Consider the following 27,331-nt stretch of genomic DNA (forward strand, 5'->3'; position numbering starts at 1 on the left):
GCTGCACATGCAGCAGCAGGAAGGCTTTCAGCAAGGCTGGCCCAACAGGAGCGCCCTGTCCTCCAGCTGCCCCCAGCACTCCCACCACACCGTCCCCTTGTAGCACTGAACTTCAGCACGGTCCCCCCGTGCCCCTAATGCACCATCTTGTGCCCATAGTTCACTTGGGAAAATCTGATACTCCCCAACCCTGGTCCTCAGAGCAAGGTGTCCCTCTGGGTTTTGTCTTGGTCAGCTCCAGATTGCGCAAACCGACACTGCGTGCTCCCAGCTGCTGTCTCAATTTGAAGGCACAAATATAGACCTGTCTCTTGCACCATCCCTTCGTTGCAAAGAGATTTTGCAAGAGCTGAACATGGCCCCACCGTGACTGACAAGGACATATTGATGGACACATGTGGCCATCGACAGCCCTAGTGATTTGCTAATGTTTATTAACAGCTACACGGTCTCCCCAGGGCAGAGAGCCCAGCTTCCCCATGTAGGGTGCTGACTGGCACTGATGGAGACTCGAGTGCGGGGCAGGATGCTGCGAGGGTGCTGCAAAGGGCACCAGATGCCGTGGGCTTGGGACGGGATCCTGTTGCATTGAGCTCACCCCTCTTAGGAAAGCAAGTTATTTTTTGATCCGCCCCTGAACGCTGAAGTCCTGTAGGGTAGGGAGGGAAAGCTGCGTGGTTCTCCACAGACAGGCAAAGGTCTCGGCACAGCCACACTCACCGATCGTTTTTGGAGGGTGCCACAGGGCTGGGGGGCTGTGCTGGGGAGGGACCTGAGCCCGTGAGTCCCCAAGAGCCAGGGCAACATGGGACTCACGATGGGACTGATGCTGCTGGGCTCAGCCTCACGCTCCTGCATTGCTAACCCTCGTGTTTCTCGGCATTTTGCATGCAGGGATGGATGGGAACACCAGCGCCCAGGGCACAGAGGGCCAGCACCAGAGTCCCCATGGAAAGCTGGTGAGTCTTTTGGGGGCTGCTGGCCACCCTTCGAGAGGCAAGGTGGGGGATGCTGCCAAGGTCCTGCTTCATGGATGATAAACACAGCTACTTTGCTTTAGCAAATGCTGCTTCATCGCTCAGGCAAAGCACTTTGCACTGAGAGGAGAAGGGGCTGCAGAGGGTCTGACTGGTTGTCCTGGGCAGCGAGGGGGGCTAGGAGGGTGGGCACGAACCACCTTGGTATTGCACACCTGGCATTCAGCAGGAGGAACCCACCGTTGAGAGCTGACCTAGTCCAGAGTGAGGATGGGGGAAGCCCCTGCCGTCCTTCAGGACACCCACAACCAGCATAGTGTGATCTGGCCAGGGGTGAAGCACAGCTTTTCTTTGCCACCCAAAGACACCCCAACTGCCACAGCAGGCAGCATCCTGGGGCTGCCCAGTGCTCTGACAGGTCCCACTGTGTCTGTGCCTCCTCCCTGCCCCTGGCATGCTCTTTCCCCAGCTCCTGCTGCTCCTCCTGCCCCTTGTCCAGGTGCAAGGGACTGCTGTGAGACCGTCTCTGGTCCTGGGCTGCAAAGATAAAACACCAGGGAGGTGTTGCAATCCAAACCTAACCCAGCTCCCTAGATCAGGGACCTCTGTCAGGGATCTGGCAGTGGGGTCATCCCGTCCTGTCCAGCTGTACCACACAGATCTTCCTGCCCATGGGGAAAGCTGCCCCAAGTCATCCCACACTGCTACAGAGCCCCTGGCCTCTCCTACATGGCAGGATGGAACCCTTCACCGAGTGCTGACCACACAACATGGAGCCAGGGGACTGGAAACTTTTCCCTCCTTGTGAAAGAGCTTCTGAGGAGCTGTGGGTTTCCTCAGGTGAGAGCCCATGGGGGCCATCCCTGTGTGTCCCCGCCCAGCTCTAAGAATCAGTAGTGGCTTCTGAGCAAAGGCTCTGCATACAGCCCATGTGCTGCCTTCACTGCCTCCGAGCTGCAGCTGCTGTGAAATCCAAAGGGCTCTTCCCAAAGCAGTGCTAAGCATCAGTGCAGAGTCCCTCTGAGCAGTCCGTGCTACTCTGGCAGTCTGAGAAAGTGTTTCCAGAACAGCTGTCTGTAGCTCTTTTATTTAACAGGGAGGAGAGCGGGAGGAAGGAGAATTCCTCTTTCTCCTCTTCTTCCATCACTTGCTCCTCCATGGGTGTCCCGGCAGCTGGCAGCCCTTGCAATTCCTCTCCCATCTCCTCACTGGCGACTTGAGCTGAGACTGCTGCTTCCCTGCTTGAAAATCCTCTGGCTTCCTCAGCCCTGCCTGATCCGGGGCTGTGGCCATGCAGGAGCTGCCTCAGCCGGGGCTCCAGCCTGGGATGTGGGACCTGAGCCAAGCATTGCCTTCGCTGTACAGCCAGTCACGGGCATTTTGCCCGCAGCAGCGCTCTGACGCAGACGTGCTCCTAGACAAGCTCCACCAGGGCTTTAACGGAGTTCAGTCGGTGGGATGGGGATGATTTCCAGCCCCTCTGGATCTGGCCCAGGCTCTCCAAGGCACAAATTTGCATTTTGGAGTCAGTACTCGCTTCACTGTTTTGCAGTGTTTGTATGTTGGAGCAGAGTTTAATCCTCCCCAATTTGAAGGTGTTTCCAAGCCTGACTTTCTGCCAAGCTGTCGGCCACTTCCCGGCTCCCCCAGGGTGACCCGTGGGGTGTAAAAATCCCCCCTGGTCGGCCCTGGCTCCAACAGGTGCCCGCAGCTGGCAGCTTCCCCTGGCTCTCAGCGCAGACATGGGGGGATCATGCCAGTGCAGCTGCTGCGGGGCTGCCCTCGCAGCAGGCAGAGAGGCCTCGGGGAGATGTGGCCAGGGTGGGCGAGTGTGGCTCTGACCCAGCCAGGAGTGGCTGAGCCCTGCAGTAGCATTTTTATTAAAGCTGGAGGAGGCGATGAACCCATCCAGACCTTCTCTGCGGCGGTACCTGACCCAGCCTTGCCCTGAGCCCAGAGTGAGGTCTGTACCTTGTCTCACCTCGCTGCCTGCTTTTGGAGACACAGAGCCTGCCCAGGTTCAAGGGGAGTTAGGGATGGCTGCTGTGTCTCTTCTCAAGTGACTCTTGGCCAGGCACAGGTTACACAGTGTTCCTGAGCTCCGGACAAACAAATTTTCACCACCGAGGCAAAATGCAAACTCTCATTGCCTGAGGAGTTGCTTTTCTTAGTGTAATTAAAAAAATAACAACACAGGGATTTCTCCAAAGAGTGAACACTTGCTCACATGCCAAGAAAAACAAACTGGATGACCTCTTAAATAATGCCGCCTGCTGTCATCTGTGGTAGCACCGAAAATGTGCACTTGAACTCAGAGATGCTGCAGAAGCGTGGGAAAAACTCTGGTCCTCTCAGATCACAGGTTTTCTTTGGTCATGTTCACACAGGTGGAAAAGATGAGTTTCTGTAAATGCCCGGACAAAGAGACAATACCTGGTGTGATGGCAGTGACGTACATGTAATGGAAAAAAAAGGATTCTGGGATCTAAGCAGTCTTAAGTCAGAACAGCCAAAACTGCCTCTCTGTAACTCAAGAGTGATGATGGGAAAATGGAAATTTGAAACTTTTCCAGCTATTAAGTGCTTTTGCATTTATTTTTGGCCAATGAGATGTTCAGCTTGCATGTGGGGGTTTTGTCCTGTAACTCTTCCAGGAAAATAAGCATGAGGAGAGAGTCCAGATTCCTGACAGAAGGCAGGACGAGACCAAGGCAGCAATGGGGAGCAAAACATGGGGAGACCTGGCTGGGGAGATGAAGATGTTCCTGTGGAACCCAGAGGAGAGAACATGCCTGGGGAGAACAGCCAAGAGCTGGGGTAGGTCCTTGCTCTAGCCCTGCTTTCGGGGATCATTGCCTTTTCTGCTTCACTACAGATGCATTTGCCTGTGAACATCCTTCATAGCTTGGACTGATCTCCCCCATCCCACATTTTCAGGTTAGATGTTTCTAACCAATGCAATAAAGAACTAGTGAGGAGGACAAGCAGAAAACCTTGGGCAAGTTACCCTTGGTCTGGATGTTAATGTCACTGTTTAATGTGAAAGCAAAATTTTGGGCTTCCTAGACCGTGTACAAGGAAGGAATTAAGAGCGTGAGCTGACTGTAGGTCAGTCTGCCGCTGCCATGCACCCCTGCTGCCACCAGTGACCCGGCTCCTGCCTGTGTAAGTCAGGAGCCCATGGGGAGTTGGCTTTGGGGTGTTGGTGGGGGAAGTGAGCCCCAGTTGCAAGGCAGGAGTTTTGGGGAGGGTGCACACTGCGGGGCTGAGCAGCCCACGCCTGCGTGCCCCTGGCTCTGGCGTGAGGAGGTCTGGTCTTCATTGTCACCCTGCCGACCCCACACATGCTATCGGGGCTGGTGGGCTGGGATGTGCCCATGAGGGTTTTGAGTGCCCTGTTTTATCCATATCCTTAAAAATCTATGGCTGAGCCTGGAGGTGCCCCGGGTGGTTAAGAGCAGCCCGTGGCTGCGGGGCGAGCACTGCTGCAGGCTCAGTCAGAGACCAAGGTGCCACAGCACATGCGATGCCATCCGCCTTTGCAGCTCTGTTGTCCCGACAGTACATAACTCCTGCAGCAGAGTGAAAATCCCCAGCCTTAGCCCAGCAGCACACGAACATCTGCACCAGTGTGACGCTGTGAATTATTAGGGGCTGCTGCTCCGTGTTTGCAGTCCTGGCAACGTGCTCACTAACTCCACAGCCTGCCCCTGCCCCTGCCAAGGGCTCTGGGTCTCCTGCAAAGCCCGCGGGGGCTGCTGGCAGAGACAAATGAAACTGCCTACAAGTATGAGAGCAGTCTGAAAGCCCATGAGCATGAGTCAGGGGCAGGTCTTGAAATCCACGTTTCTTTCTCCATGCCCTTCGCCAGCCTTGGAGGCAGCCCAGTTTTGCCAGTCCTCTGCTGGATGGGGAGGCACAGACTGAAGTGTGGGAGCCCTACAGGGGTGATGGTCCTTACAGATGTGGGCTAGGATTTCTGGAGGCTCCATTAGGTGCTGAGAAAAGCCCTCTAAGAGGACTTGCTCGGGCTGCTGTGCATGTGGCCCTGGCTGGCTACTGCTGGAAGGTACTTATTCACAGCGTAGTGGAAGGTGTAGTGTCCCCCCGCATCCCGGAGCACTGTGGTGTGCTGTACAGACCCGCTGCCCTATAAACCCCAGCTGCACACGTGAAGAGGGAGGCAGGAGAGAGGCATGGAAGCTTCCGTGAAAATTGATATTTTTTTTTTTCAAATAAGAGCATTTGGAGATGAATGGAGCTGAAATTTCCTGCTCTCATCTCATGGGTAATTGGGAGGGAGTTTGCCTAGCCTTGGGCTGCTCCCCTCTGCCAGCCCTTAAGTTGTTTCCCAGGGACTTGCGCTGCCAAAATGTGGGGAGCCAGCTGGCCACAGGGTCAGCATTGAAGGCTCCAGCCCCTGGGAAAGGCCCCAGCCCTGGCTCTGCAGGTGACAATGCTTCCTGCTGCATTGCAGGAAACATAAAAACAGGAGTGGTGGCAGCACCGTGTCCCAACAAGCATTGGCTCAGCACCCCAGTGGCAGCTCCAACCCCACTAGGCTGGCACAGAGGCACCATCCCAGCATTGCTGTGGCAGGAACAGCTCAGCCTGCAGCAGGACAAGGCCCTGCAGCATTTCCCAGCACTGTGGCCCCAGCAGAAGCACAGTAGGAGTGCACATCTGTGTTCCCAGGGCTCCCTGCGAGCTGCCGGCATGTTTCTCCTGGGAAATATTTGGGTTAGAGCTTTACTTTGCTTTCTGAGCTGCTGGGTTTTATTCATAGGCCGTGGCCTCTTGAGACATCCTCAGTCATCAGCCTCATCCAGAGGAAAAACAAAACCATTCCCTGGACGTCAGGGCTACGAAACAGCCAGTGGTGCTGCAGCCTCTGAGTGATGCCGCTCACTTCAGTGCAAGCACTGGGATCCCTGCCCTGCAGGTGATGGGAATCAGGATAGGAGCATCATCCAGCAGCCTCCATTGGGAATTTGGATGTGCTGAAGCCATTGACTATCCTTGCATGTTACCATGCCAAGATGGGGTGGGAATGGCAAAAGCCAAGGTTTGGTCTGTCTGTCAGAGAGTGACAAGTTAGGTGAACGCACGGACCTGGTCCTGACCCAGCTCTGGGAAGGGCCACGCAGCTCAAGGCGTACAGAGGCAAATGGCAGCTGCCCTGGCCCCAGGACTGGGCAGGGAGTGTGTCTGGCTGAGAGTCCTGCACCCCAAAATGCCATGGTCTATGCATGGAGGGGGGCTGCAAGCTCCCACCTCCACGATGGACTCTGAGGTGCAGAGGATGGCACGCTGAGCATCCCTGTGGGGCGCAGCCCATGGGACGTGCTCTGATTGCGCTAACAGCTGTGTGCACTCTCTCTTTTACAGGCTTGATCTTACTGTTTTACTTCATATTTTATACGTGCCTAGCGGGAATGTTTGCCTTTTGCATATACGTGATGCTGCTCACCCTGAGCCCTTACACACCCACGTACCAGGACCGTGTGTCTCCCCCAGGTACGTATCCCAGCCAGTCCGGCCTCGGGCACCTCTGCCGGCACTCACCCAGCAAATTGCTACCAAAATGGTGTGGCAGGAACCTCGCGTAAAGGGCTGCTGGAGCTGAACGCGCCTACGGTCAGCCTGTCTGCCATAGCCTGGGGTGTTATCACTTACCTCAGGGCTGCAGGTTCTCTGCAGAGGATCAGGTATCCTAAATAGCCCCCTATGAAGCATTAATTCTAATTATACTACTTTTTATTCTAATTGTGCTAATTATTAGGCTAATTATTCTCAAGGTAAATGAGCAAGTTCAGGCATTTCATAGGTGATGCCCCTTCGTTTCAGTTGCGACCCCTCTATACCTCCTGTCTTCAAAATAAAATGCAAACCAAGAGTAGCTTTTATGCATCGTTATTTGGGGGAGTCCTGGCAAGATCATGTTCAAAAACTCCTTTCCCCATGTCAGAAGCAGAACTTTCCCTGTGTTGTCACGTCAGCGGGGAACACAAGCCCCCCCGGCCCTGCTCCCTGCCTGGAGCTGGCTGTGCAGCTGGGAGCGCTGGGGACCCCTCAGCCTCCGTGTGAAGGTCCAAGCCCATCTCTTCTCTGCAACGCTCCTGAGATCCTCCACGTCTCCTGTATTTCTCGAGATATTTTGATGTGCATGGTGTTCTCTGGGCATGAATTGGAGGTGAGGGATCAGTGGGTCGAGGCGAGAGTTTATTTGTGAGCTGGTGCTGCTGGGCTCGTGTCTGTGCCCAGCCTCAAGCCCAGTCACAGTGCAAGCAGACCCCGCAACAGGCACCCCAAGCCTGTGGCCAGTCCACCCATGTCCACTCTACTGTTAGCCCTGTGGTCTGTTTCCTTTTTCAGGAGTAATGATCAGGCCGTATTTGAATGGATTCACCATTGCCTTCAACGTCTCTCAGCCCAGCACGTGGCAACCCTATGTGGACAGCATGCACCAGTTCCTGGCAGGTAAGCTTCTAGGCAACCAGCAGTCATCCATCCACATGTGAAAACAGTGCAAGGGTCTCCTCCTGGGCATCTCACAACTCTCATCTAGGAAGGGAGGTTCATAAGGTGGTCATGGGGGCAGAGAACCATGTCTTTCCAGATAGGACTTTCTAACTCCCTTGACACACGGATGTACTCTGAGTGTGGATCTGTGCAGATCCTGAGAAATGTTAACAAGTCTCTTTGTCCCCAACAGCTTATGATGATAAAGTTCAAGAGGAGAAGAATATTGAGTGCATCTCAGGACGGTACTTCATCCAAGGGGGCAATGAAAGTGAGGAGAAGAAGGCCTGTCAGTTCAAGCGCTCGCGGCTGCAGAAGTGCTCTGGCATTGAGGACCCAACTTTTGGCTACTCTAAAGGCCAGCCCTGCATCTTGCTGAAGATGAACCGGGTACAGAGAAGCTCCTCCACTTCTTGGGCCGACGGGAAAAGGGAACTAGAACCCCCAAACCTGCTGGCTTGTGCCTGCTAGAAAAGGAAATATTACAAAATTTGCTCGATGCGATTTGCTGAGGCTTGGAGTGTCTTGTGCCCGGCTCCTCTGTGGGAGGAACTGAGCTTTGGGGCTACACTTCAGACCCCAGTCTTTTTATGACTGGAAGTTTCATAGAATTGAGGTTATCTGAAATCTAATAGCATGGTGGCTTGGTGCACGCTGCTCGGAAAATAAATGTGTTGGAGGGAGTGTGATCTGTGTGAGGAAGTGGCTGCGTTACTGCAGGGAGTCTGGGCTCTTTGGATGCTCTCCTCTGCCTCTGCTCTCAGGCACAGGCAAGCTGCACTGCACAGAGTGGCAGACCCTGCTTCTAGAAGCACGTATCTCCTGTCCTGAGCAATGTGACTGGCATGTAGAAGAGCTCAAACCCTGATGAAGGGATGCAGCACATGCTTGGCACTGCATTTCATAACAAGCATGGATGTCTTTTGTTTTTGCAGATCATAGGCTACCGCCCCGGTGCTGGGGTCCCCGTGAGCGTGGACTGCAAAGTGCAGGTACTGCTTTCATTCCTGCTTGGCAGTGTGGTGCGCAGAATGCCAAGTGTGTCCCTCTGATGGACCTCAGCAATATCTGTCCTCTTTTTAGACCCATTCATAGGACCCAGCAGTGCTGATGCCTCTGGATGGACAGAGGCCACCAGTCTCCTGCTATCCTACTCTAGTCCTCACCCTCCGAGCACTGCCACCTCCTGCCAGCATCACCGGCAGTGAGGGCAGACCCACAGGGCTGGGTGCTGGGGTGCCAGCTAATGCCCGGAGCTGGGATGGGAAGAGGCAGGAGCTGCTCACACCCATCTCCACCTGCTCTGAAGAAAGGAAGGAAGGGCTCTCTCTGCCTGGGCAGTAGCTGGATCTTGCCCTTAGAGAGCAATAAAGCAGTAAGCAAATGCAGGGAGGGACTGACAAGCAGCAAACTCTGTACCCTTGCCTGTGCCTCACTGGTACCGCTACGCTTGGGCTCGCTGCAGCAGCAGCTGCCTCTCACAACAAACAGGCTGCTGCAGGCAGGCACAGCTGAGCCCTAATGTGGCTTGAAAGAGATGTCCGTAATTAAACCTTCACCTTACTCTGTAGGGAGCTGTGTTTTGTGTCCCACATGCCATGTGCGTACCATTATTTTTTTTTCCAATCGCAGAAAGGCAATGAAAGCGATCTCAGATCGGTGGACTTCTACCCTGGAAATGGGACATTTGATCTCATGTATTATCCCTACTATGGCAAGTTCACTCATGTAAGTAAGGACTCTGGCATCTTTGTTATGTTTCCTTGGGAAGCAGAGGGCACGAGCTGCTGCACTGAGTCCAGATGTGTTTTCTGGCTATTTTGGGCAGCTGCAGGCAAGAGGGAGGCCATGGGCACTGGGCTCTATTTCTGTCTCTGACAAACTGTGGGAAATCCTTGGGGACTCCGGTTCCCCCTTGCCAGCAGTGGGAATGACAACATTTATCACCTGGAGACCAAGACTGGCTTTGCTAGCTCCCAGAGAAGGTCTCAACACCAGCATTTCCCCAGGGTGTCAGGGAAGTTAGGGGCTAGAAAAGGATGATGAGGATTCTGTCAAAGGTATGACAAAACCACTTGAGGCTGGGTGGCTCAAAACAAAGCATTCCAACATTGGTGGCTGTTTCTGAACATGCTGGCCAGCATTGCTTTGTTTGTGATGGGCTCTACAGTGCTAGGAGGTAACGTTCCTTCACAACAAAAGCTGAAATGGAAGGTGCGGCAGGCATTAGATTCCTATTGTCATACTGCTCCTGGCTGAATAACAGCCTCAGACACCAGGTCTGCATATCCTCTGAGCGCGCAGATCCGAGGAACAGCACACATTTCTTATTACAAGCCATAGGTCAGTTTTTAGAACAGCAGAAGGTGTTTAAGAGTGCCATTATCTGGTGTTCCTTGTCCTGGATAATCGACCCAAGAGGCATGGCGCTGTACAAAACATTCTGTGATCCCATCCCTCCGAGGCAGAAGCACAAAGAGGCTCAGCTTCAGCATCCTGAGGGACCATGACAGACATCAGGCAAACGCACTCAGACACCTGGGAACTGGGAACCAATCTCTAATGACTTTTACCGAACATGAAAACGCTGCCTGCTTTTCTGTTCCCTCAAAAATTACACTTAAATCTCCCTTCTTTTCAGGTCAACTATACGTCCCCGCTAGTGGCTATGCACTTTACGGATGTGAAGAAGAATTATTTGGTCCCTATTCAGTGCAGTCTGAATGGGAAAGGTATTATCAATGACCTGAACAGCGACCGCTTCCTGGGCCGAATCATCTTCACACTCAACATTGGAAAGTAGCCACCGCAAACACTGGGCACTTAGGTTGAGTCAATCAGAGGCTTTTTCCTTTTCAAAGCATAAAGCTAGCATTTTTTCTGCTAGGAAAAACAGGCACATGGAGATTTTTGTTAATTTATTTTTGCTCATAGTTAGGAAATAAATGAGATGCAATGGAGCGTAGAATCACATTTTTCATCATCTGATGTAAATCATTATTAGTGACAATTAAAGGTTATCTCCTGTGCAGAGATACTGCAAAAGCATTTCAGTTTTGATTAAAAATACCTCTGGTGTCTGAACACTATTTTTCGTAAGGTCTTTTACAAGTGACCCCTGTGGAATGCATTTTTCCTGGCTTTAACTTCTAATCTTTACCATAGTTTTATGTGCATTTTTCAGGCAAAAGCTAACAAGAGGGTACTTTATTAGCACTATTCTTGTCAAAGTAACAAACACTAAAAATTCTGGATTATACCTGCAATCACAGTTAAAAAGTGACAATGGCAGATCTCAAAATGCCTCCTAGGATATTCAACACCAGGAGCATCTCAACTGCAGATCTTACACAGCTTGCTCAGCACACCCAAGGTGTGGGAGCAAAGGATGTTGAAAGTCATTCAACATTGAACTTTTCCAACTGCTCTTTTCTGCAGTGGGAAAATAAATGCATTTTTCCCTCCTCCTCTTCCTCCTCCTCACTCCAGTCTTCTTTTTGCACCAGGAATCCTCATCAAGTCTATTAGGCAGGGATGAGTGAAAGGAGCACTCCTCCTGTTGTCACAGTTTCAGGTAGACAGCTGCTCCTTCCCCAGTTCAGGCACAGCAATGCCAGTGAAATGTGATAGACTCCCCCCAGAGTCTTCCCTGTTCCAGAGAGGTCACAGCTACAATGCTGCAGAAAACAGCAGGGAAATGCTTAGGGGCCAGTGCTGGTATTAGTGAAGTCACAGGTTTATCATCCTCACAAACCTGTGCAGTGCACTCACCCTCGTCAGTGGAGTGCTGTTAATCTGGGTAACCTCTGCTGCACGGGCAGCCGGACCCTCCCCAGCCTGAGCACAGAGCCTTCGTATCCCACAGACATGAATGACACTCTGCGTGTTACAAGCTATGAGAATGCAGCAGGACAAGACACCTTAGGATAACGTACTACTTGGAAAGCACACTTACTAAAATTACTGACCGAACAAGAGCATTATGGTATGTTTGTCCTACATCCTAGTCCAGGTATCTAATCTGCCATCATTTTCTGACCTATGTAAGTCTCTAAAGTAATTTTTTGTATTAAAAATAAAGGAACTACAGTTAAATTAATTCTATGGTGCCATTCTTAAAACATTGATGTGAGAGGTGCAGTTTGTGACTTTAGCTCCCTGTGGCCAGTTAGGAAGCTGAATTTCAAAGCAGCATGTAATGCGATCCTGGAATTCTGAGCACTTGATTAACTTTCTAGGGCTAAAGAGTTCAGAAGCCCAGTACAATGACTCACTATTCCCTAAATGTCTCAATCACCCATCGGGCAAAGACTATTTATTAAGAAATGTCAAAACCCTGAACCTAAAGTAGTTTAGGAACCGATTTGGCTCAGATACGGTTATTTGTATGACCCTGGTAGAGCTAAGGCGACAGAATCTTTCTGCCCGCACGACATACCTGAAAGGCCATGTTCTGATCAACAGAAACTGGCTTCTGCCGAAGAAGATGCTGCTGTGGTATCAGCTCTTCTTTTGACATCAGAAATATGCCAAACCCACAGATGTTTCCCTTCTTGCCAACTGCTTTAGCTCTTCAACCATTTGTATTTCTGTAGGAACCTGAAAGGAAACCAAACCCTCCATGCTTCAGGCCATGAAATTAACAGCTCTCCAACTAGCAACAGGACAAAACTTTATTTATAACTATTCTTTAACTGCCTGTTGGAAGGATTCATGAAGAACCTGGTCCTGTAGCAGATGTTAGACTCATGCTTTGATCCAATGAACACAGAAAAATCAACTAATTGGGATGCAAATGTGTGAACAGCTTGGAGGCAAAAGTTTGTTTACCCACCAACATCCAGATCCAGGCACACTGACAATCCCATTGGAAAAGCAGACAGAAATTGCATACGTGTCTACTTACACTAAAACAAAGCTTTACAAACACCGCAGTTAGCTTTATTTTCCATACACGTATTCCGCTTTCAGCATATTTGTACAGTCATTTCAAAATCCGGAGAATTGTGTACACCAGTCTTCATGCTACAACAACCTTAAAGTGCTGGCTCAATTTTTGACTTCTACTGAAGCCCAAAATAATCTTTTATATGTATATATAAAATACATATATGTATATATATGCACCTAGGAAATTGCCACATTTTACTAAAATAACGGAGCAGAAGTGATGCAAAATACTTTGATCTGCATGGATGGAACCCATCTGCTGGCAGCAGAGAAGCAACACACTTTCAGAAGCAAGTGTTACTCAGAAACTGCCAGTCTCAATATAATTCAGCATTTACCACTCTAGCAGGGAAATCAAGCATTGTGAGAGCAAAGGTACAATTCAAAGGACCAAGACAACCAAACCCAAAGCACACAGTCCAATTCAGCAGCTTTAAATCACACTCGTAAAAAAAAAGACAAGACCACTTTTTTCAAGAGCCCATTTGTGATACAAAATCAGTTTTGTCAGATTCTGGTAAAGTTTATCTTTGGTCACAGTGAGGACAAGAATAATTGAACATACAGGTATTTCTCAAACATGAAAATTAACCTTTTAGAAATCTCCCTTCCCCGGATGTATAGCTATTATGAGTTACTAAAACAGCATTAACTGTCTCCTTTGTACATGGGAATTACTGAAGGTGTTTCCCTACAACACAGACATTAGCTCACTGCACAAACAGATTCAATATTAAAGTAATTTAGTAAACTCTTGCCGTGTGGCAGCAGCAGCTCTCTGCAGACCTGGCAGCTCTTGTGCTGTCCCACAGTCAGAAATCAGGGTTGATGAGCTGCAGAAGGCTTTTACCAAGGTAGACCAAAGAGTCTGAAAGAGCAAGAGGCTTCTTTCATCCCTTCTATATCTGCTGGGAATGAAATAGAATACAACCACAAATGACTAGCCTCTATTTTGGTACCGTTTAGACATGGAGCATAGAATTGCAAAAGGTATGGCATTAATAACAAAGAAAGCATCTTCGAACAGGTCAGACACTTCTATTCCTTTGGAAGCCACTTTCTTTACTACATATATATATTAGTTTCTGCCTTATGATCAGTATTCCTTATACTAGATATTTTGTGCTCTTACACTGGTCAACATTTTTGTTTCAGAGCAAAAATTAATTAGGGATTTAAAGCAGATAAATCCTATCAAAACAGACTTTCTAGATCTTCACTTTGTATTCATGGATCACAGCTTTTCAGTGATCCCGTTAACCCATGAAAGCTGTCCAAAGGAACGGCAGGCATCTCTGAACAGTGTTCTTAGTCAGCCTTTGAGAGCTCTCAAAATACTCCAGAGCCTCACACGGAACAGTGCTGAAAAGCTGTGTAGTTTCTTTTATGTGCCAGAATCAAAGCTTGGAGAAACAGCAGCCAGTGAAATTCCAGCCTCCCACCCTCACTTCACAATTGAGCTCAGAATAAAAGGGAAAATATAGTCAAGCACAATAGCATAAGATGTCTCCTTTAGCAGGCTGTTGTTTTTTCCAGTAGTGAAAGTTCTGCAGGACTCAGTCTTATCTTAAAGAACAAAGATATTGAAGACATTATCCTAGTGCAAAGCTATTTAACATACAGAATAGGAGTCAACTTCTCCATATTGATGTACACAAGCTAATTTACTAGAAGAATCATATGTTCTTCTCATATTATGTTAGTTTATGAGTGAGATCTGGAACTATTTTTACACTCAGAAGGAACAGGAAATTCAGAGTGATTCAAAAGAGCAAGCTGCTAATGAAAAGAGACAACAGCCACATGCCAAGTGCCCAACAGAAGCCTGTTAAGAGCTTGGTATTAATTTTCCCATAGCATTCACACCTTTAATTACAGTTTTAGCTTTAGCATTATAAGAGATAAGCTGTATGCAACTAAAAATTTTCTTGTATAAAAAGATAAACAACAGAAATAAAGTTTTGTAGATGCCTTCTTTACTCAAAACAATCACATTTCTCACATGGAAACACATCAACCCTACTCAGTTCTGTGGTCCTCAGAACACTTTGTCCAAAATCACACAGTAGCTTCAAGTAATTTTGCAACTCATCTTCACACCAACGGCACATTATTCTGTCCTGAAGCATTTTATTTTTTTTTTTAAATAAAGAAACTATGAATTCGTTTGTTTTTCTTCTTTGTAAAGGGGCATATCAGGGAATCTGGGAAAGGAGAAGAGCAAGGAGGATGGCAATGGAGACAGAATTAAGAGATTATACAGACTGATAGCCAGTACGACTTTTTCTTCTTCCAATGAGATAAGATATAAAGACAAGAATGATAAGGAAGCCAAGTGCCATGCCCACTGCGATGGGAATAAGAAAGTTCAGGTCAGAATCAGCAAAGCATTCTTCAGCTGCAGGAAGAAGAAAAAAAAAAAAGCAAGGGAGAATAAATTAGTAAAGGAAATCAAGCACTAGAAATCGAAGAAAGCAAGCAGCAAACAGATGCTTTTGAAAACTTAGACTGTATTAGATACAACCATATATCTAAAATAAAATCAGCATTGACTAAAGAAGTGATAGAAAGATTGATTTCTTTAAACATATCTACTACACAAACCGTTTATGTTGGTAATATACTTCTGATCTTGATGTTTAATTTCATCTTCCTTTTGCGAGCAGTCCACTCAGATAAGAAATGTGAGGACAAAACAGCAGTCTGAGCACACATTAGCTGATCACACCTGAGTTAACAGCAATAAAAACCAGACAGAGTGGTATTCTTGTGCCTTGCCCAAGGGACTCCCAAACCTCCAAGCCACCAGCACTCTCTAGGTTCTAGACATGTACAGAAATAGCAGACAGCAAACCAAGTAGCAAAAGTATTTAAAACTACAAGAGATAGCCATACATATGCCGAAAGCACTGAATAGAAAACACTGAGGGACTCTCTCTCTCTCTCTCTCTTTGGGTGGGTAATTATTTTCAAACCAAATACAAGAACAGGGTTATCAGTTTCAGCTGAGAACTGAAATCACTACAAGAGGCAAAAAAAAGAAGAAACAGATGTAATGCTACAGTGGTTTGATGCATCTGATGAACTCCTTGCTGATACAAACACTCATGAAAGGATTAGCAAACACCACTGGAAACTGATTTTGAACTCAGGTGATACACCTTAGACATGGAGGGAGGCCTTGGCATTCTTTCCCGTTTGTAAAGGGAGTTGAGCTCCCCCTTGGCGGTGCCAGGAGATGTTCAGTAAGATATGTTAGCGTCCATGTCCTGCTTCAGCACTGTCAGGGTGCTTAACTTACACGCTTTTAATAAAACAGAGCTCCTCAGGAAACTTTTTTGCTTGAGCTCATATTTGAGTGTAGCGTCACGCCCACATTCAATGCTTTATCAAAAGCTAGCTATCGTTTTAAGTGAATATATAAACCATGTGAGCCTCTAACTGAATTAGCCTTAGTTGTGGGAAATTTACTGTCTTGATTTAGCTCACTTCAGCTCAGTACACACTTGCCACTATCCCTTCATGGAAGGCTATACGAAGCCTTTGGCAAAGAGGAAAAACCCAACGCTAGAAGATTCAGCAGCTGAAAAGACTAAACTCTGACACTCTGAAGGCACCTAATGCCCAATAGAGCAATACGGGGAAGAAAAAAAAAATAAAAAGAGGAAAGGAATGATGTACCTTATATGATGAACCATGGCAAAATATTCTGACTACTGAGGAAGTGTTTAAGCATCTTAGAGAACTGCATTTCATGTTTAATCATCTTTGTTCTCTGAAGATCAATATATAAAGTTTTACTACATGCTAGATAACGCACCATTAATACTAAACGTAAATTAATTTGCTAAGGGCAAAAGGTTCCCAGAAGGCAACAAGATTTCCCTTCCTCTTGGATTATAATCAAGCACACTTCAGAGTGAGCTACAAAACAAAGCACCCAGACAGAGAAAACAGAGGACTCTGAGGAGCACCTTCACCAGCTATATAACAGAAGCGCAGATATAGGCTGACCGACATTGACCCTAATAATTTAGTTTATTTTCTTTAAAAAAGACAGTTCAAGACGTGCATTCTCAAATCATTAAAAAAAATCTGAACATGTTTCCTTAAGAAATAGAACAATCTTTATTATTAGAGCACACGTACAACAGGTTGACAGTTCCCTACGGAGCAATAGGTACAGGAAAACTAGTGGTTTTGTAACAATAGGCAGTAAGGTGAAACTTAAGATCTTTTTTTTTTAACCAGTTATCTGCACACCAGTCCAGAAGTAGTTCAATGTCTGAGCCAATATACTTATAAATGAAGAGTAAGTTATAGGCTTTTGCATAAATATTTCCAGTACTTTGGAATTCTGGGAGCAGTTTGCACTAATCTTCTATACTGTCACTTAGAAACCATGTACAGTTCAAAAAATAGCATGGTCAGATGAATATGGTGTGGTAACTACTTCTCAACAGAAATGTATGGATAACTGGTGCCACTGAACATCACGAAACTGTCACAAAACTGCTAAAAATCTCTATGAACTTCTGCATTGAGAATACATTAATATGAAAGTCATTAGATCCACTTTTTTATCAGAATGGAAATTCTTGAAGCCTGTTTCAGAATTAAACTTATAGTAGTTCCCCACTTAAAATTAATTTTAATAACCGATGCAAAATTCGAACTGTAGAGTACAAGATATAGTAAGCGCTATCCACCCATACTTGCTTCCTTGGCTAGTGTCAAGAGTAGTATTTTTTTGTAAAAACAGTTTACTGAAAGAAGTGTGGTTTATGATTTGTATACAAACATGCCACAGACGTCTCTACAACCTTAGAAAATGCCAGTAAAACACTAAACCAGCTTTGATGCAGGCTAAACTTGTTCTAAATGGGGAGTCAATGTTATGTTCATTATTAGTTTAGGCAGCTCATGTTATGATGTATGCAAAAAAGCCACACTTATCTCAAAGCCTAAAAGACTTTTTTTTTTTCCTTTTTCCCATGCAGTAAATACTACTTATTACAGCACAAGGTGGCCAGAGAAAAGTCGTGCAGCAAGCATCAGTCTCTACAGAGCTGCAGTTTAAGAACAGTCCAGTTTCACTGCATTTTTAAGCTAGTTATCCTTCCCATACGGCAAGAAAAAACAGGTGTTGTGGGTCCATCTCCGACTTGTTTGGCTTTTGCATTCTTAATGTTAATAAATGCTACACAGCAACCAATCAAACACAAGGTACATTAAACATTCAGAATGCCAATGGCAGGCAGTTATAATGTGAATTTTGACTGGCAGAGAACCATTCAAGATGAAGACTTTATTAAAGACAGCTCAAGCTGCAACAACAGATACTGGCTCAATAAATGAAAGCAACTTTAAACCAACGGTCATTCAAAGCAATTAAGACAGACCAGTTCTGTGCAGAGCATGATATAAAGTTAAGTGCACTTTAAAGTTCTGGAATATTTAGAAAGGTTATTTCCTTTAAACTGATGCCAGCAAAAAAGCTTGCATTAATTTAGCAGAACTCTGCCTCAGCTGAGTATTTCAGATGATTGCCAAGGTATGATACATGATGAAGAATTCAGTACCTACCAAGTAATTTTTGTTTTTCTTTGAAAATATCTGGAAACAGCACTGAAGTCTCCCTATAAATGCACCATTTGGCAAGTATAGGTTTACCCATTTTGTTTGTACAGCCAGGGTATAGGAATGATTCCTGAAACTACACCAAGACAGAAGTACTCGAATTCTGTCAAAGCTAAGTAAGTTACTGCTGCCACTTCAAAAGATGCCTTAATCATCAGCCTAACATTCAATTCCATGAAAAATGAAGTTGTTACTGGGCATTGTACAATCCTTGTTAAATACTAACAGGTCAACACAGCGACTAATGCCGCCAGCTTAACCCACAATTATAACAACTAAGGAACGCAGAGGAGAGAAGCAAGTACAAATTCTATGCAATTCTGGGAGTTGCCCAATGCACTTCAGCTTAGAATGTGTTCTTGTTTTGAGGCTACGATTTGTAAAAAGCAGAAATAAATCCTAAACACTTTAGGGTTTTTGCAAGATAAAATCCTTAGTCTAGCACTTCATCCAGTATCTGATATCTTCAAAACAGCTATGAAACCCACGTCGTCTTCTCAGAGCAGGAAAACTAAAAACGTAGCGCTGCTTCATCCGAGATAAACATTCTGTCTTTGTTTCTCACCTCAAATAGCCGTGGCTAGTAATTACTGCTAAGTTTGGGGTCTTTTTTGGACTTCAGAACTTGCACTTGCTTTGTTTTAGAGTGAAATGAGAACAGGAATCACATTTAGATTCACAAAGTTTGATATCCAGCATAGCTTTTTCTTCTGCCAATTATGTAAGCAACCACTATAATGGCAATCAAGCCAGCAAGTGCAGCACCAACTACAACTGGGATTAGAATGTTGTCATCATCCAGCGAACACTCCTGGGCTGTAGATGAGAAAAAGTTTGCAACAAGGAATAAATAAAGACAGAATACTTGCCAAGTGTGGAATAAAGAAAAAAAAATTCCTTAATACAAAGATGTTAAAAATCAAGTATTATTATATCTTTAAAGTAAGAGAGGAAGAACTGCAGAGGTCTCATGGGTACATTTACCATATGTTAAGCATTATAATCACTTGGATTGAGTTTGATAAACTACAGTAAGCTAATATAAGTGTCCCTGGCATACAAAAAGTGTCCCTTCCATGTGTACAACATCTGTACTGAACAAGAAAGTAGCCATTCTTCTGCTTTTAAGACAGAACCAGGCTTATCTGTTTCATATTTAAGGCAAGTCTGGTGCTTTTACTCATTAAGAATAAAGTGACCCAGATTTGGTATCAAGAACTAAGGCATGTTATAGAGAGATAAAGTAACTATAATTAGAAGAAGGAAGCTAGCTGCAACTTGAACTAGAGTGAAACGGGACTAACTCATTAGAATGTATTATGATAATTCCCATTTACCCTGCATGCATTTGGGCAGTTAACTTACCTCTGCCTAAAAGAACAAAGAATTTAAAAAAAACTGCATCCAATCTATTTGTTTACAGATTAGTCTAGTCTGGTAAGACTGTGCTGCAAGTATTATCCTTAAGTACAAAGAGGAGGTTACACAAACATCAAGGAAGAGATCATTTAAGCATTCTGCTTTTCCCCAGACAAGACCAGGATAATGCAGCAAACAAATATTTAAGAATCTTTGTTTGGTTCTGGATAGTCAAGACTTCTGAAAGCAGCTCTGTCAGTTCACTTCCCTCTGCCTGTCCCAACTTCCCTATTCCTTAGGTCGACAGGTAAAAATAAATGAAACACCTAATGGTATTACTAAAAAGCTGCATGTCAACATGAGGTCAGATAACTTCTAACCTATTCTGCAAGTCGATGCTTAATTCCCTCTTCAGCATCTCTAGCACCTTTTGAGTTTTATGAAGGAGAATCAACACACCTAGAGGACATTTTTAAAGCGAGAACAAAGCTCTGCTTGAACTGGAATGTCAGTCTCAGAACTTCTCTTCATTCCACATGTAAAAGAGACCAAAAAAACCCAAAACAATGGAACAAGAGCTTAAAAATATAAAGTCCTTGTGGCCAACACAAGTGCTAGTGCTTTTTACCAGTTGTTACCAAGTTACCAAGCATTTTGCAAGCATGACTAGAACAAAAAAATCTCTTACCTGCAGAGAACTTATTATCCTTCACAAGGAATGGCTGAATCCATAGATTAAAAGTATGTATTTGAAGAACTTCATTAACTTCAAGAGTTTGCTCTTTTCGGCACATATAAGAAGTGCCAAGGAAAGCATCCCACTTGCTGAAATTGTTGTTATCCGCAGTTGAAATAACTAAACAAAGGAAAAAGAAAAGGAAATTTGTGTGCCCAATTTAAACAAAAAAGAGGTGCTAATACAATCCCAAGACTAAGGAGCTGAATCTAGAGGAGCCAGCCTTTCAATATTGCCTACTCTGAAAAACAAGGTAGACTGAAGCGTGACTGATAAGTCAGGCATTGATGTTATTACAGTACTTAGCAGTAACCTATCCTCCATACAGACGTGACATTAGGCTACCCTGGTACCTCCGCTCATCCCAACATACCACAGCTGTGAGCATTTTAGCTTTAGTGCTTTTTGAAATGCAGTAGCCTTGACAAGCAACTTTAAAAATCAAAAGAAACTCTGTATTTGAAAAAACGCATGCTTTAGTTTTTGAAGGACTGCTCTCTTTTCCCAGGGAGAGTTAAGGAGAAGTGGTTGGAAGATACAGCAGCATCTTTGATTGAAGAGGGCAACAGCTGGTTTAGGAAAAACAAAAGCTTCAAAGTTTGTACAATTGTATTTCACACCTCAAAATTTATGTTACTGAAAAACATAAATAGTAATTAGAAAGCCCTCTTAATTTATGTGCACTTATCACAAAGTAAGGAAGTCCATTAGCAGAAGTTTCAGGGAAAGAGAATGATCCCACACTGCTGTTTAAAGTACTCAGCCCTTTTTGCACATTAAGTTGGTAGGAACAAAAGCAAAGACATTGTAGGAAGTAACAGTAAGCATGAACAGCGTCAAGAAAAAAATGTCAGAAGTATTTGATAAATACAGACATTTAAAAAATCTTATTCCTCCTGTAAGGCAAATACTATTTCTTACCAGAACCATTCAGACTGTTGAGCAGCGTAACGTTCACCTCCTTCAGATGATATTTTTGTGCACCTGCACTTGCATTTCTCTGTTTAAGAAGAAAGAACCACCCGTCAGTGCGCAGAAAGATTTTACTAGCAGTGATCACCACACAATGCTGTTAAAGTGGAAACGTAGTTTAAAATAAAATGTTACTTACAACCACAAATGTGAAAGCAATCAATGTGCTATTTCCATCATTCAATTTCAGAGTAGCTGTTGTATTACCACATGTACCATCTGCACGAGTTGTCTTTGGATTGATGTTGATCAGATGGGGCTGAAATACAGATATACTAGGTCAAAGACTGCCATGAGGAAGACACTGTTTCAGTCAGTAGCAATCTTAGGCTAGAAGGCCTTGTCATGAAGATGACAGCAAAAAGACTGAGCCTGGCTACTATCAAAGCAAGGCTACTCCAGTTCTCGAGTTTGTATGCTAACACCAAAGCTGTCCAGTGAAGTCTCATTTTCTTGACCTAATACAACAGGTTAGTTCTGGCTCCCTCTGTGGAGAGAGACAGTATCTGCAGAGAACAGCAGCCTTTGAAGCTAATAAAGTTCCAGGCTTCTAATCATGTCAGAGGTACTCCCAGTAATAACCTAGCTGAATCCACATGAGGTTTTGAAGTTGGCTATTATCATAGAATCACAGAATAGTTTGGGTTGGAAGGGACCTTAAAGATCATCCAGTTTCAACCCCCCTGCCATGGGCAGGGACACCTCCCACTGGATCAGGCTGCCCAAGGCCCATCCAACCTGGCACTGAACACCTCCAGGGATGGGAGCCATAACTGCCCTGGGCAACCTGTTCCAATGCCTCACCACTCTTACGGTGAAGACATTCTTGCTAATGTCTAATGTCTAATGTAATGTAAATCTGCCCCTCTCCAGTTTATACCCGTTCCCCCTCATCCTATCACCATGATCCTTTATGAACAGTCCCTCTCCAGCTTTCTTGTAGGCCCCTTTCAGGTACTGGAAGGTCGCTATAGGATCTCCTCTGAGCCTTCTCTCCTCCAGGCTGAACAAGCCCATCTTGCTTAGCCTGTCCTCATATGGAAGGTGCTCCAGCCTTCCTATCATCCTTGTAGCCTCTTCTGGACCCATTCCAAGAGCTCCATATCCTTCCTAAGTTGAGGATTCCAGAACTGGACACAGTATTCCAGATGAGGTTTCACAAGAAAGGAATAGAGAGGCAGAATGACTTCCCTCGACTTGTTTTTATGCCACAAAACTACTCTGATGTCAGCAAGGTGCTATGTACAACACTTAGAGGCAGTTTTGGACAGTCAGCAGTGTACAAAGCAGATACCCTGCACTTGCGTTTCATAACAAATAACTGCAGCAACCTCTCTACTCTTCCAAAATAGAAGATAAGCACCTTGTCTTGGGAAATATTCAGCTGCAGCCCCACAGTAGCCAGAAGACAAGTTTCATTTCCATTTTTAAGAAAATAGTTCCCTGTGTCTGGGTTCTCCACAGGTTTGGGAGCAGTGGTTGGAGCAGGTGATAAAGTGGTAGATGCAGTCGTTACATTTGCAGCAGTAGGCAGAACAGTAGGTGCGGAAGTAGGTGTATCAGCACGACATCTAGACTCTGAAAAGAGATTTTAACCACCATTTCAGTGCTGAATTTTTATTAAATTCTTATGACTCAGAGGTCAGTTCAACACAGATACCAATTTCCCTGTTGAAATCTAAGCTGATGAGGAGTTTGCTGATCACCAAGTCAGAAGCCTCAAACTCAGCACTATCGCATGGTGTTCCAAAGTATTTACAGCTCAGAAACTCTGTACTGCCCATAGCTTTAAAGCCATGCAGCACACACTTATCTCTGACGCACGGAAACGAAACACACAAAGATAGCGATGTGGTTATAAGAGTGTGATATGCATTTGCTGTAGACAAAGTAAGCAATCCTGTTAAGCTGTGTGTAGCATGATCATGTGCTCATCTTTTCTCAGTAGCTGAACTAGGAGATGAAACAACAGGCTCTGGGCTATTTAAATGAAGAAGCAGAGGCTGCCACTGAAAATGTGTGGCAGTCAACTAAAAACCTTAAAGCCCAAATGATCTAGTCAGCAGCAGTAGTTCTGAAGTGCTTATTTTGTATATCCTGATTACTAGAATACACATATTGGACTACAACCTTGGCATGGAAACAGTCTACATTACTATAACACTACTAAATCTGTTCTACTAATCTATTTTTCCAGGAATAAGGAAAGACAAATTAAAGGATATTTATTCAAACATTACTATTCAACATAGCACGCCTTAGCACTAGTGATTTTCTTATTATGGGACTTCCTTCACTCCCGGCACTAAGCTGCAAAACAAAAAAGCTCATCCAGAAATTGAAATGCTCACCTTTTTTACTGATTGTGCCATTCTGAACAAAAGGCTGTACGGTAACATTCCAAAAAATCTGTGTTACGTTTTCTGCTTCAAGAAACTCAGTACTATGACACACGAAAACATCATTCAGTTGAACTGGATCCATAGTATCCTTTAGAACAATAGTAATTGGTCCTACAAATAAGCACAAGTATTTTAATGCCCTATGAACTACAAGAACATTTATAGCCAGTGATATGCTTTATGTAATTCTGTAGGACAAAGAGCAAGAGATAATTAATTAACAATGCCAACCTCTCTGGAATATTTTACCTATGCTGTGCTAAGTGATGCAGAAGTAACCAAGCTTCCAGAACTAGACAAGCCACTAGAAGGGCAAACCTTTTTACTGAAGTTTTTCTTTAACATAAAAAAAATCCTATTATTAGTAGGTATTGGTACATGAAGGTCTTAACACTGTCGTGCTTTGCTACGTGGAAGGTCAAGCTGTACACACTAAGATGAACCTTCCACATGCCTGTTGCATACTAACAGGACCTCACTGATGAAGGTCGTTAACTTAAAATGTTCCACTTATAGGACTTAAACATTCTGTGAAGCCAGCTGGTCTGTATTCTTATCCAGTATGCAAGTGTGCCAAACAAGTTAGGCAGTATGCGGCACAGAATTCATTAGATACATTACTAGTCCTTCCAACTTTGAAAGAGCCAAGCAAGGTCAGGTACACAAGATCTAACGCTTGTGGCTGAGACTTTTGTAAGTAGGATTCTGCACAGAAAATTACCTTTTCTTTTAGCATCCGGAAATACAGCAGTATCATTGGTGTTGTAGGTAAACGTGATAAAGTCTCCCTGGTAAGTTTCATTGTTTCTTGTGAAGTTAGCACTCCAAGAATGGCCTTCTCCAAACTGTACTGCCAGAAGTGCAGCTTGTGTGTCACTGCCACAGACGCTTCCATTGTGAGTCACATCGGATAATAAATCCAAGGTTGTGTTTTTCTAGAAGAAAAGAGTAACGTAAAAAGTTTTCAGAGATCACAGTTCTTCCCCCATAACATTATAAATGTGCTGGAGTTTGATGGAAACTTGTGTAAGATTAGCAAGATTATCTTGGTTTTCTACAAAATTACAGAAAAGGCTCCCTGACACCTGGCATGGAAAGGAGCCACATCAGATTCAAGTACAAATGTACACATCTAACTTGGCTGTAAATCTTGACAGTGCTGAGCTGTAATTTACATTTATTATTTGGGTGAAGAACATTACTACAGTGATACACAAAACCCACTAAACTTGACCAGTATGCCAGTTAAGTAAGTGCAATAGGGCACCTTCAGTTATTTGTATTACTGAGAACTTATGCTTTGTTCTAAAATGAACGTTTAGGTATACTCTGAACAACTAATTTAGTCAAAAAACTAAAAGACCAAGCATCCCAGGTTAAAGAGTGCGCTTGGACTTTTACCCAGGCCAAAATACAGTTCTCAACAAGTTACCTGCAAATACTTACATAATCACTACTGTTCGTTTCATATTTTATCAAGAATTTCATCATCCATTTTGCATAGAGGCACGTAGCATTAGAGGCATCCTTTACTTCTACTTCCACTGCACAGGATGGGAAAAAACCTATAAAATATGATTACCAGCTATTAAGACATTGCTTTTACTAGGTTTTCTGGAACCACTTAAGAGAACAGTGCGTTACAAAGTCATGCATTATTTCAGGACTGGATTCAATTTGCCATACATCAAAAGAGTACCTAGCTTTCTAAAAAGAACCAGAACTCGGGAGCACATCATGATGTTATCAAAGCTACCTAAAAAATGTGAGAATTCATAGTCTATGTACTCGACATAGACTAATAATCTAAACGATTATTAGTGACGACTGAGCAGATTCCGGTGACAGATTGAGTAGACTATGTGCATGAACACAGCATTTAAACAGCGTACAGCTTGTAGAAGAACATTTTAACAGTGTATGGCCTGTAGAAGACAGCATTTAAACAGTGTATGGATTGTAGAAGACAACATTTAAAGAGCGTACGGATTGTAGAAGACAGCATTTAAACAGTGTACAGATTATAGAAGACAGCATTTAAACAGTGTACGGATTATAGAAGACAGCATTTAAACAGCATACGGATTGTAGAAGACAGCATTTCCATCAGTTTTATCACTGGCATAGAATCATTGAATTGTTTGGGTTGGAGAGGACCTTAAAGTTCATCCAGTTCCAACCCTCTGCCATGGGCAGGGACACCTCCCACTGGATCAGGCTGCCCAAGGCCCCATCCAACCTGGCCTTGAACACCTCCAGGGATGGGGCATGACTCAATTTGGCCTCTAAAAGAAGAGAAGTGCCCTCCTCGTGTTTCCACACTGTCTCGGCTCAAAAAGCAGGGGATTTAGATTGCCCGTATATTTTATCGAACTCTTTAGAGCTATCAGGTCTCCAGGCCAGCGGGGCTGCCCCCAGCCCGGAGCCCAGCCGGGTGCCCGGTTCCCTGCTCCCGGGCCCGGGGCCTCAGGCCACACGCCCCCCTCCGTCCCCTCAGGCCCCGCTCCCCGGGGCGGCGCCAGGCCCGGGCCTGCGCGGGCCCCACACTCTCCCCACCCCCGCTCACACTCACCGGCGGTGCCGAGCAGCAGCAGGACGAGAAGAGAGGAGCAGGAGGAGCAGGAGAAAGAGGAGAAAGCGGAGGAGGAGCGCGGGTCCATCCTGGCGGCGACCGGAGGGGCTACAGGGGCGAGCGGCGCGGCGGGCGGGCGCGAGGCGAACCTCGCCCTCTGTCACGTGAGGGGAGGTGCAGCGCCGCCCGCGCGCAGCCAATCGCCGCCGCCGGGATCGATTCTGTGGTTAGCGGACACGGCGCGGGCGGCGCGGCGGCGCGGGCGGGACTCGCGGAGGGAACTATGCACCGGGTCCCGGTCCCGGGCGGGCGCTGCAGCGGCCGGGAGCGGCGGGTTGCTTTGGCCGGCACGGGCACCTCCGTGGAGCTGCTGTAGGCTGAGAAGTGGAAGCTGGGAGGAGATAGGCATTCAAAGGACTTTGATATGGAGACTTTTGTTGCAAAAAATAAAGAATTAAGATGTTTTCCCCGTGTTCACCATAAAGAAACAGGAGGAGAAATGGGATAAAATGCCCTAACTCTTCATGTCAGTGGTGCAGGAGCAGCAGAGCAGGGCTGGCTGCCGTGGGGGTCATGGGGTGAGGCAGACCCGCCTGGGTACACGGCTCTGACACCGAAAATTACGGCAAATGAAACTCCCCAAGACTCGATTTGGAGTTCTAGACAGCGAGCATCCTTTCTCAGGGCTGGGCAGCGCAAGACAGTGATCTCCATCAGTGTGTGCAGCCAGACAGGAGCTGGGACAGAACGGGTTTCCTACTCACAGGCACATGGATAAATATTCCCAGAAATCTCATGCATATTCTGTTACTCCCTAAGGTCTAATTTTGATGTTATTGTGAACTCCGCAACAGTCAAAACTCTTGCTGATTTGGAGCTTTGGGTCCAGCTCTGCCTGACCTTGCATGTGAGATGGGGAGAGACTGCAGAGGGGATCACAGGAGAGAATCTGTTTAGCGCGGATCCAAAGAACGAACAGTGGAAAACCACTGTGTAAAAGGATCATAGAATGATTTGGGTTGGAAGGGACCTTAAAGCAAACATGCTGTCAGAGCAATGTTCTGCCTAACTTTAAAAAAAACCCCAAACAATTACCTGGATGAAACTGAACTCTACTTTAGCTTACATCAAAAATATCCCACTTTCTGTAATAGCAATCACTTCTTGTCTGAGCTGTGCTCCCAGGCCATGGGCAGCCTGC

The 27,331-nt window shown here is 45.6% G+C and overlaps 2 protein-coding genes across 5 annotated transcripts; one reads left to right on the plus strand and one right to left on the minus strand.

Annotated features, from left to right (window-relative positions):
- Positions 1-561: 561 nt before the first annotated feature.
- On the plus strand, positions 562-11,535 carry ATP1B4 (ATPase Na+/K+ transporting family member beta 4). Of its 3 annotated transcripts, none has more exons than XM_054075842.1 (9): positions 562-611; positions 895-959; positions 3,632-3,794; positions 6,366-6,494; positions 7,353-7,457; positions 7,693-7,889; positions 8,435-8,491; positions 9,132-9,227; positions 10,141-11,535. In XM_054075842.1, the coding sequence occupies exons 2-9, from the start codon at positions 897-899 to the stop codon at positions 10,300-10,302; spliced, it is 972 nt and encodes a 323-aa protein (XP_053931817.1). In that variant the 5' UTR covers positions 562-611; positions 895-896; the 3' UTR covers positions 10,303-11,535. The 3 variants fall into 3 exon arrangements, with proteins under 3 accessions (XP_053931817.1, XP_053931816.1, XP_009564619.1); XM_054075841.1 differs by lacking the exon at positions 562-611 and adding an exon at positions 612-698 and having other exon boundaries at positions 10,141-11,534; XM_009566324.2 differs by lacking the exon at positions 562-611 and having other exon boundaries at positions 709-959.
- A 3,023-nt stretch (positions 11,536-14,558) lies between these two features.
- On the minus strand, positions 14,559-26,305 carry LAMP2 (lysosomal associated membrane protein 2). Of its 2 annotated transcripts, none has more exons than XM_054075839.1 (9): positions 26,131-26,305; positions 25,005-25,123; positions 24,280-24,493; positions 23,508-23,669; positions 22,520-22,734; positions 21,296-21,415; positions 21,106-21,184; positions 20,137-20,304; positions 14,559-14,847 (listed from the first exon to the last, which is right to left on the minus strand). In XM_054075839.1, exons 1-9 carry the CDS (start codon positions 26,216-26,218, stop codon positions 14,705-14,707), a joined length of 1,308 nt encoding a protein of 435 aa, XP_053931814.1. In that variant the 5' UTR covers positions 26,219-26,305; the 3' UTR covers positions 14,559-14,704. The 2 variants fall into 2 exon arrangements, with proteins under 2 accessions (XP_053931814.1, XP_053931815.1); XM_054075840.1 differs by lacking the exon at positions 14,559-14,847 and adding an exon at positions 16,554-18,905 and having other exon boundaries at positions 26,131-26,302.
- Between the last annotated feature and the right edge of the window lie 1,026 nt (positions 26,306-27,331).

Source organism: Cuculus canorus, chromosome 10 (genome assembly GCF_017976375.1).
Source record: "Cuculus canorus isolate bCucCan1 chromosome 10, bCucCan1.pri, whole genome shotgun sequence".
Taxonomy (NCBI): Eukaryota; Metazoa; Chordata; class Aves; order Cuculiformes; family Cuculidae; genus Cuculus; species Cuculus canorus.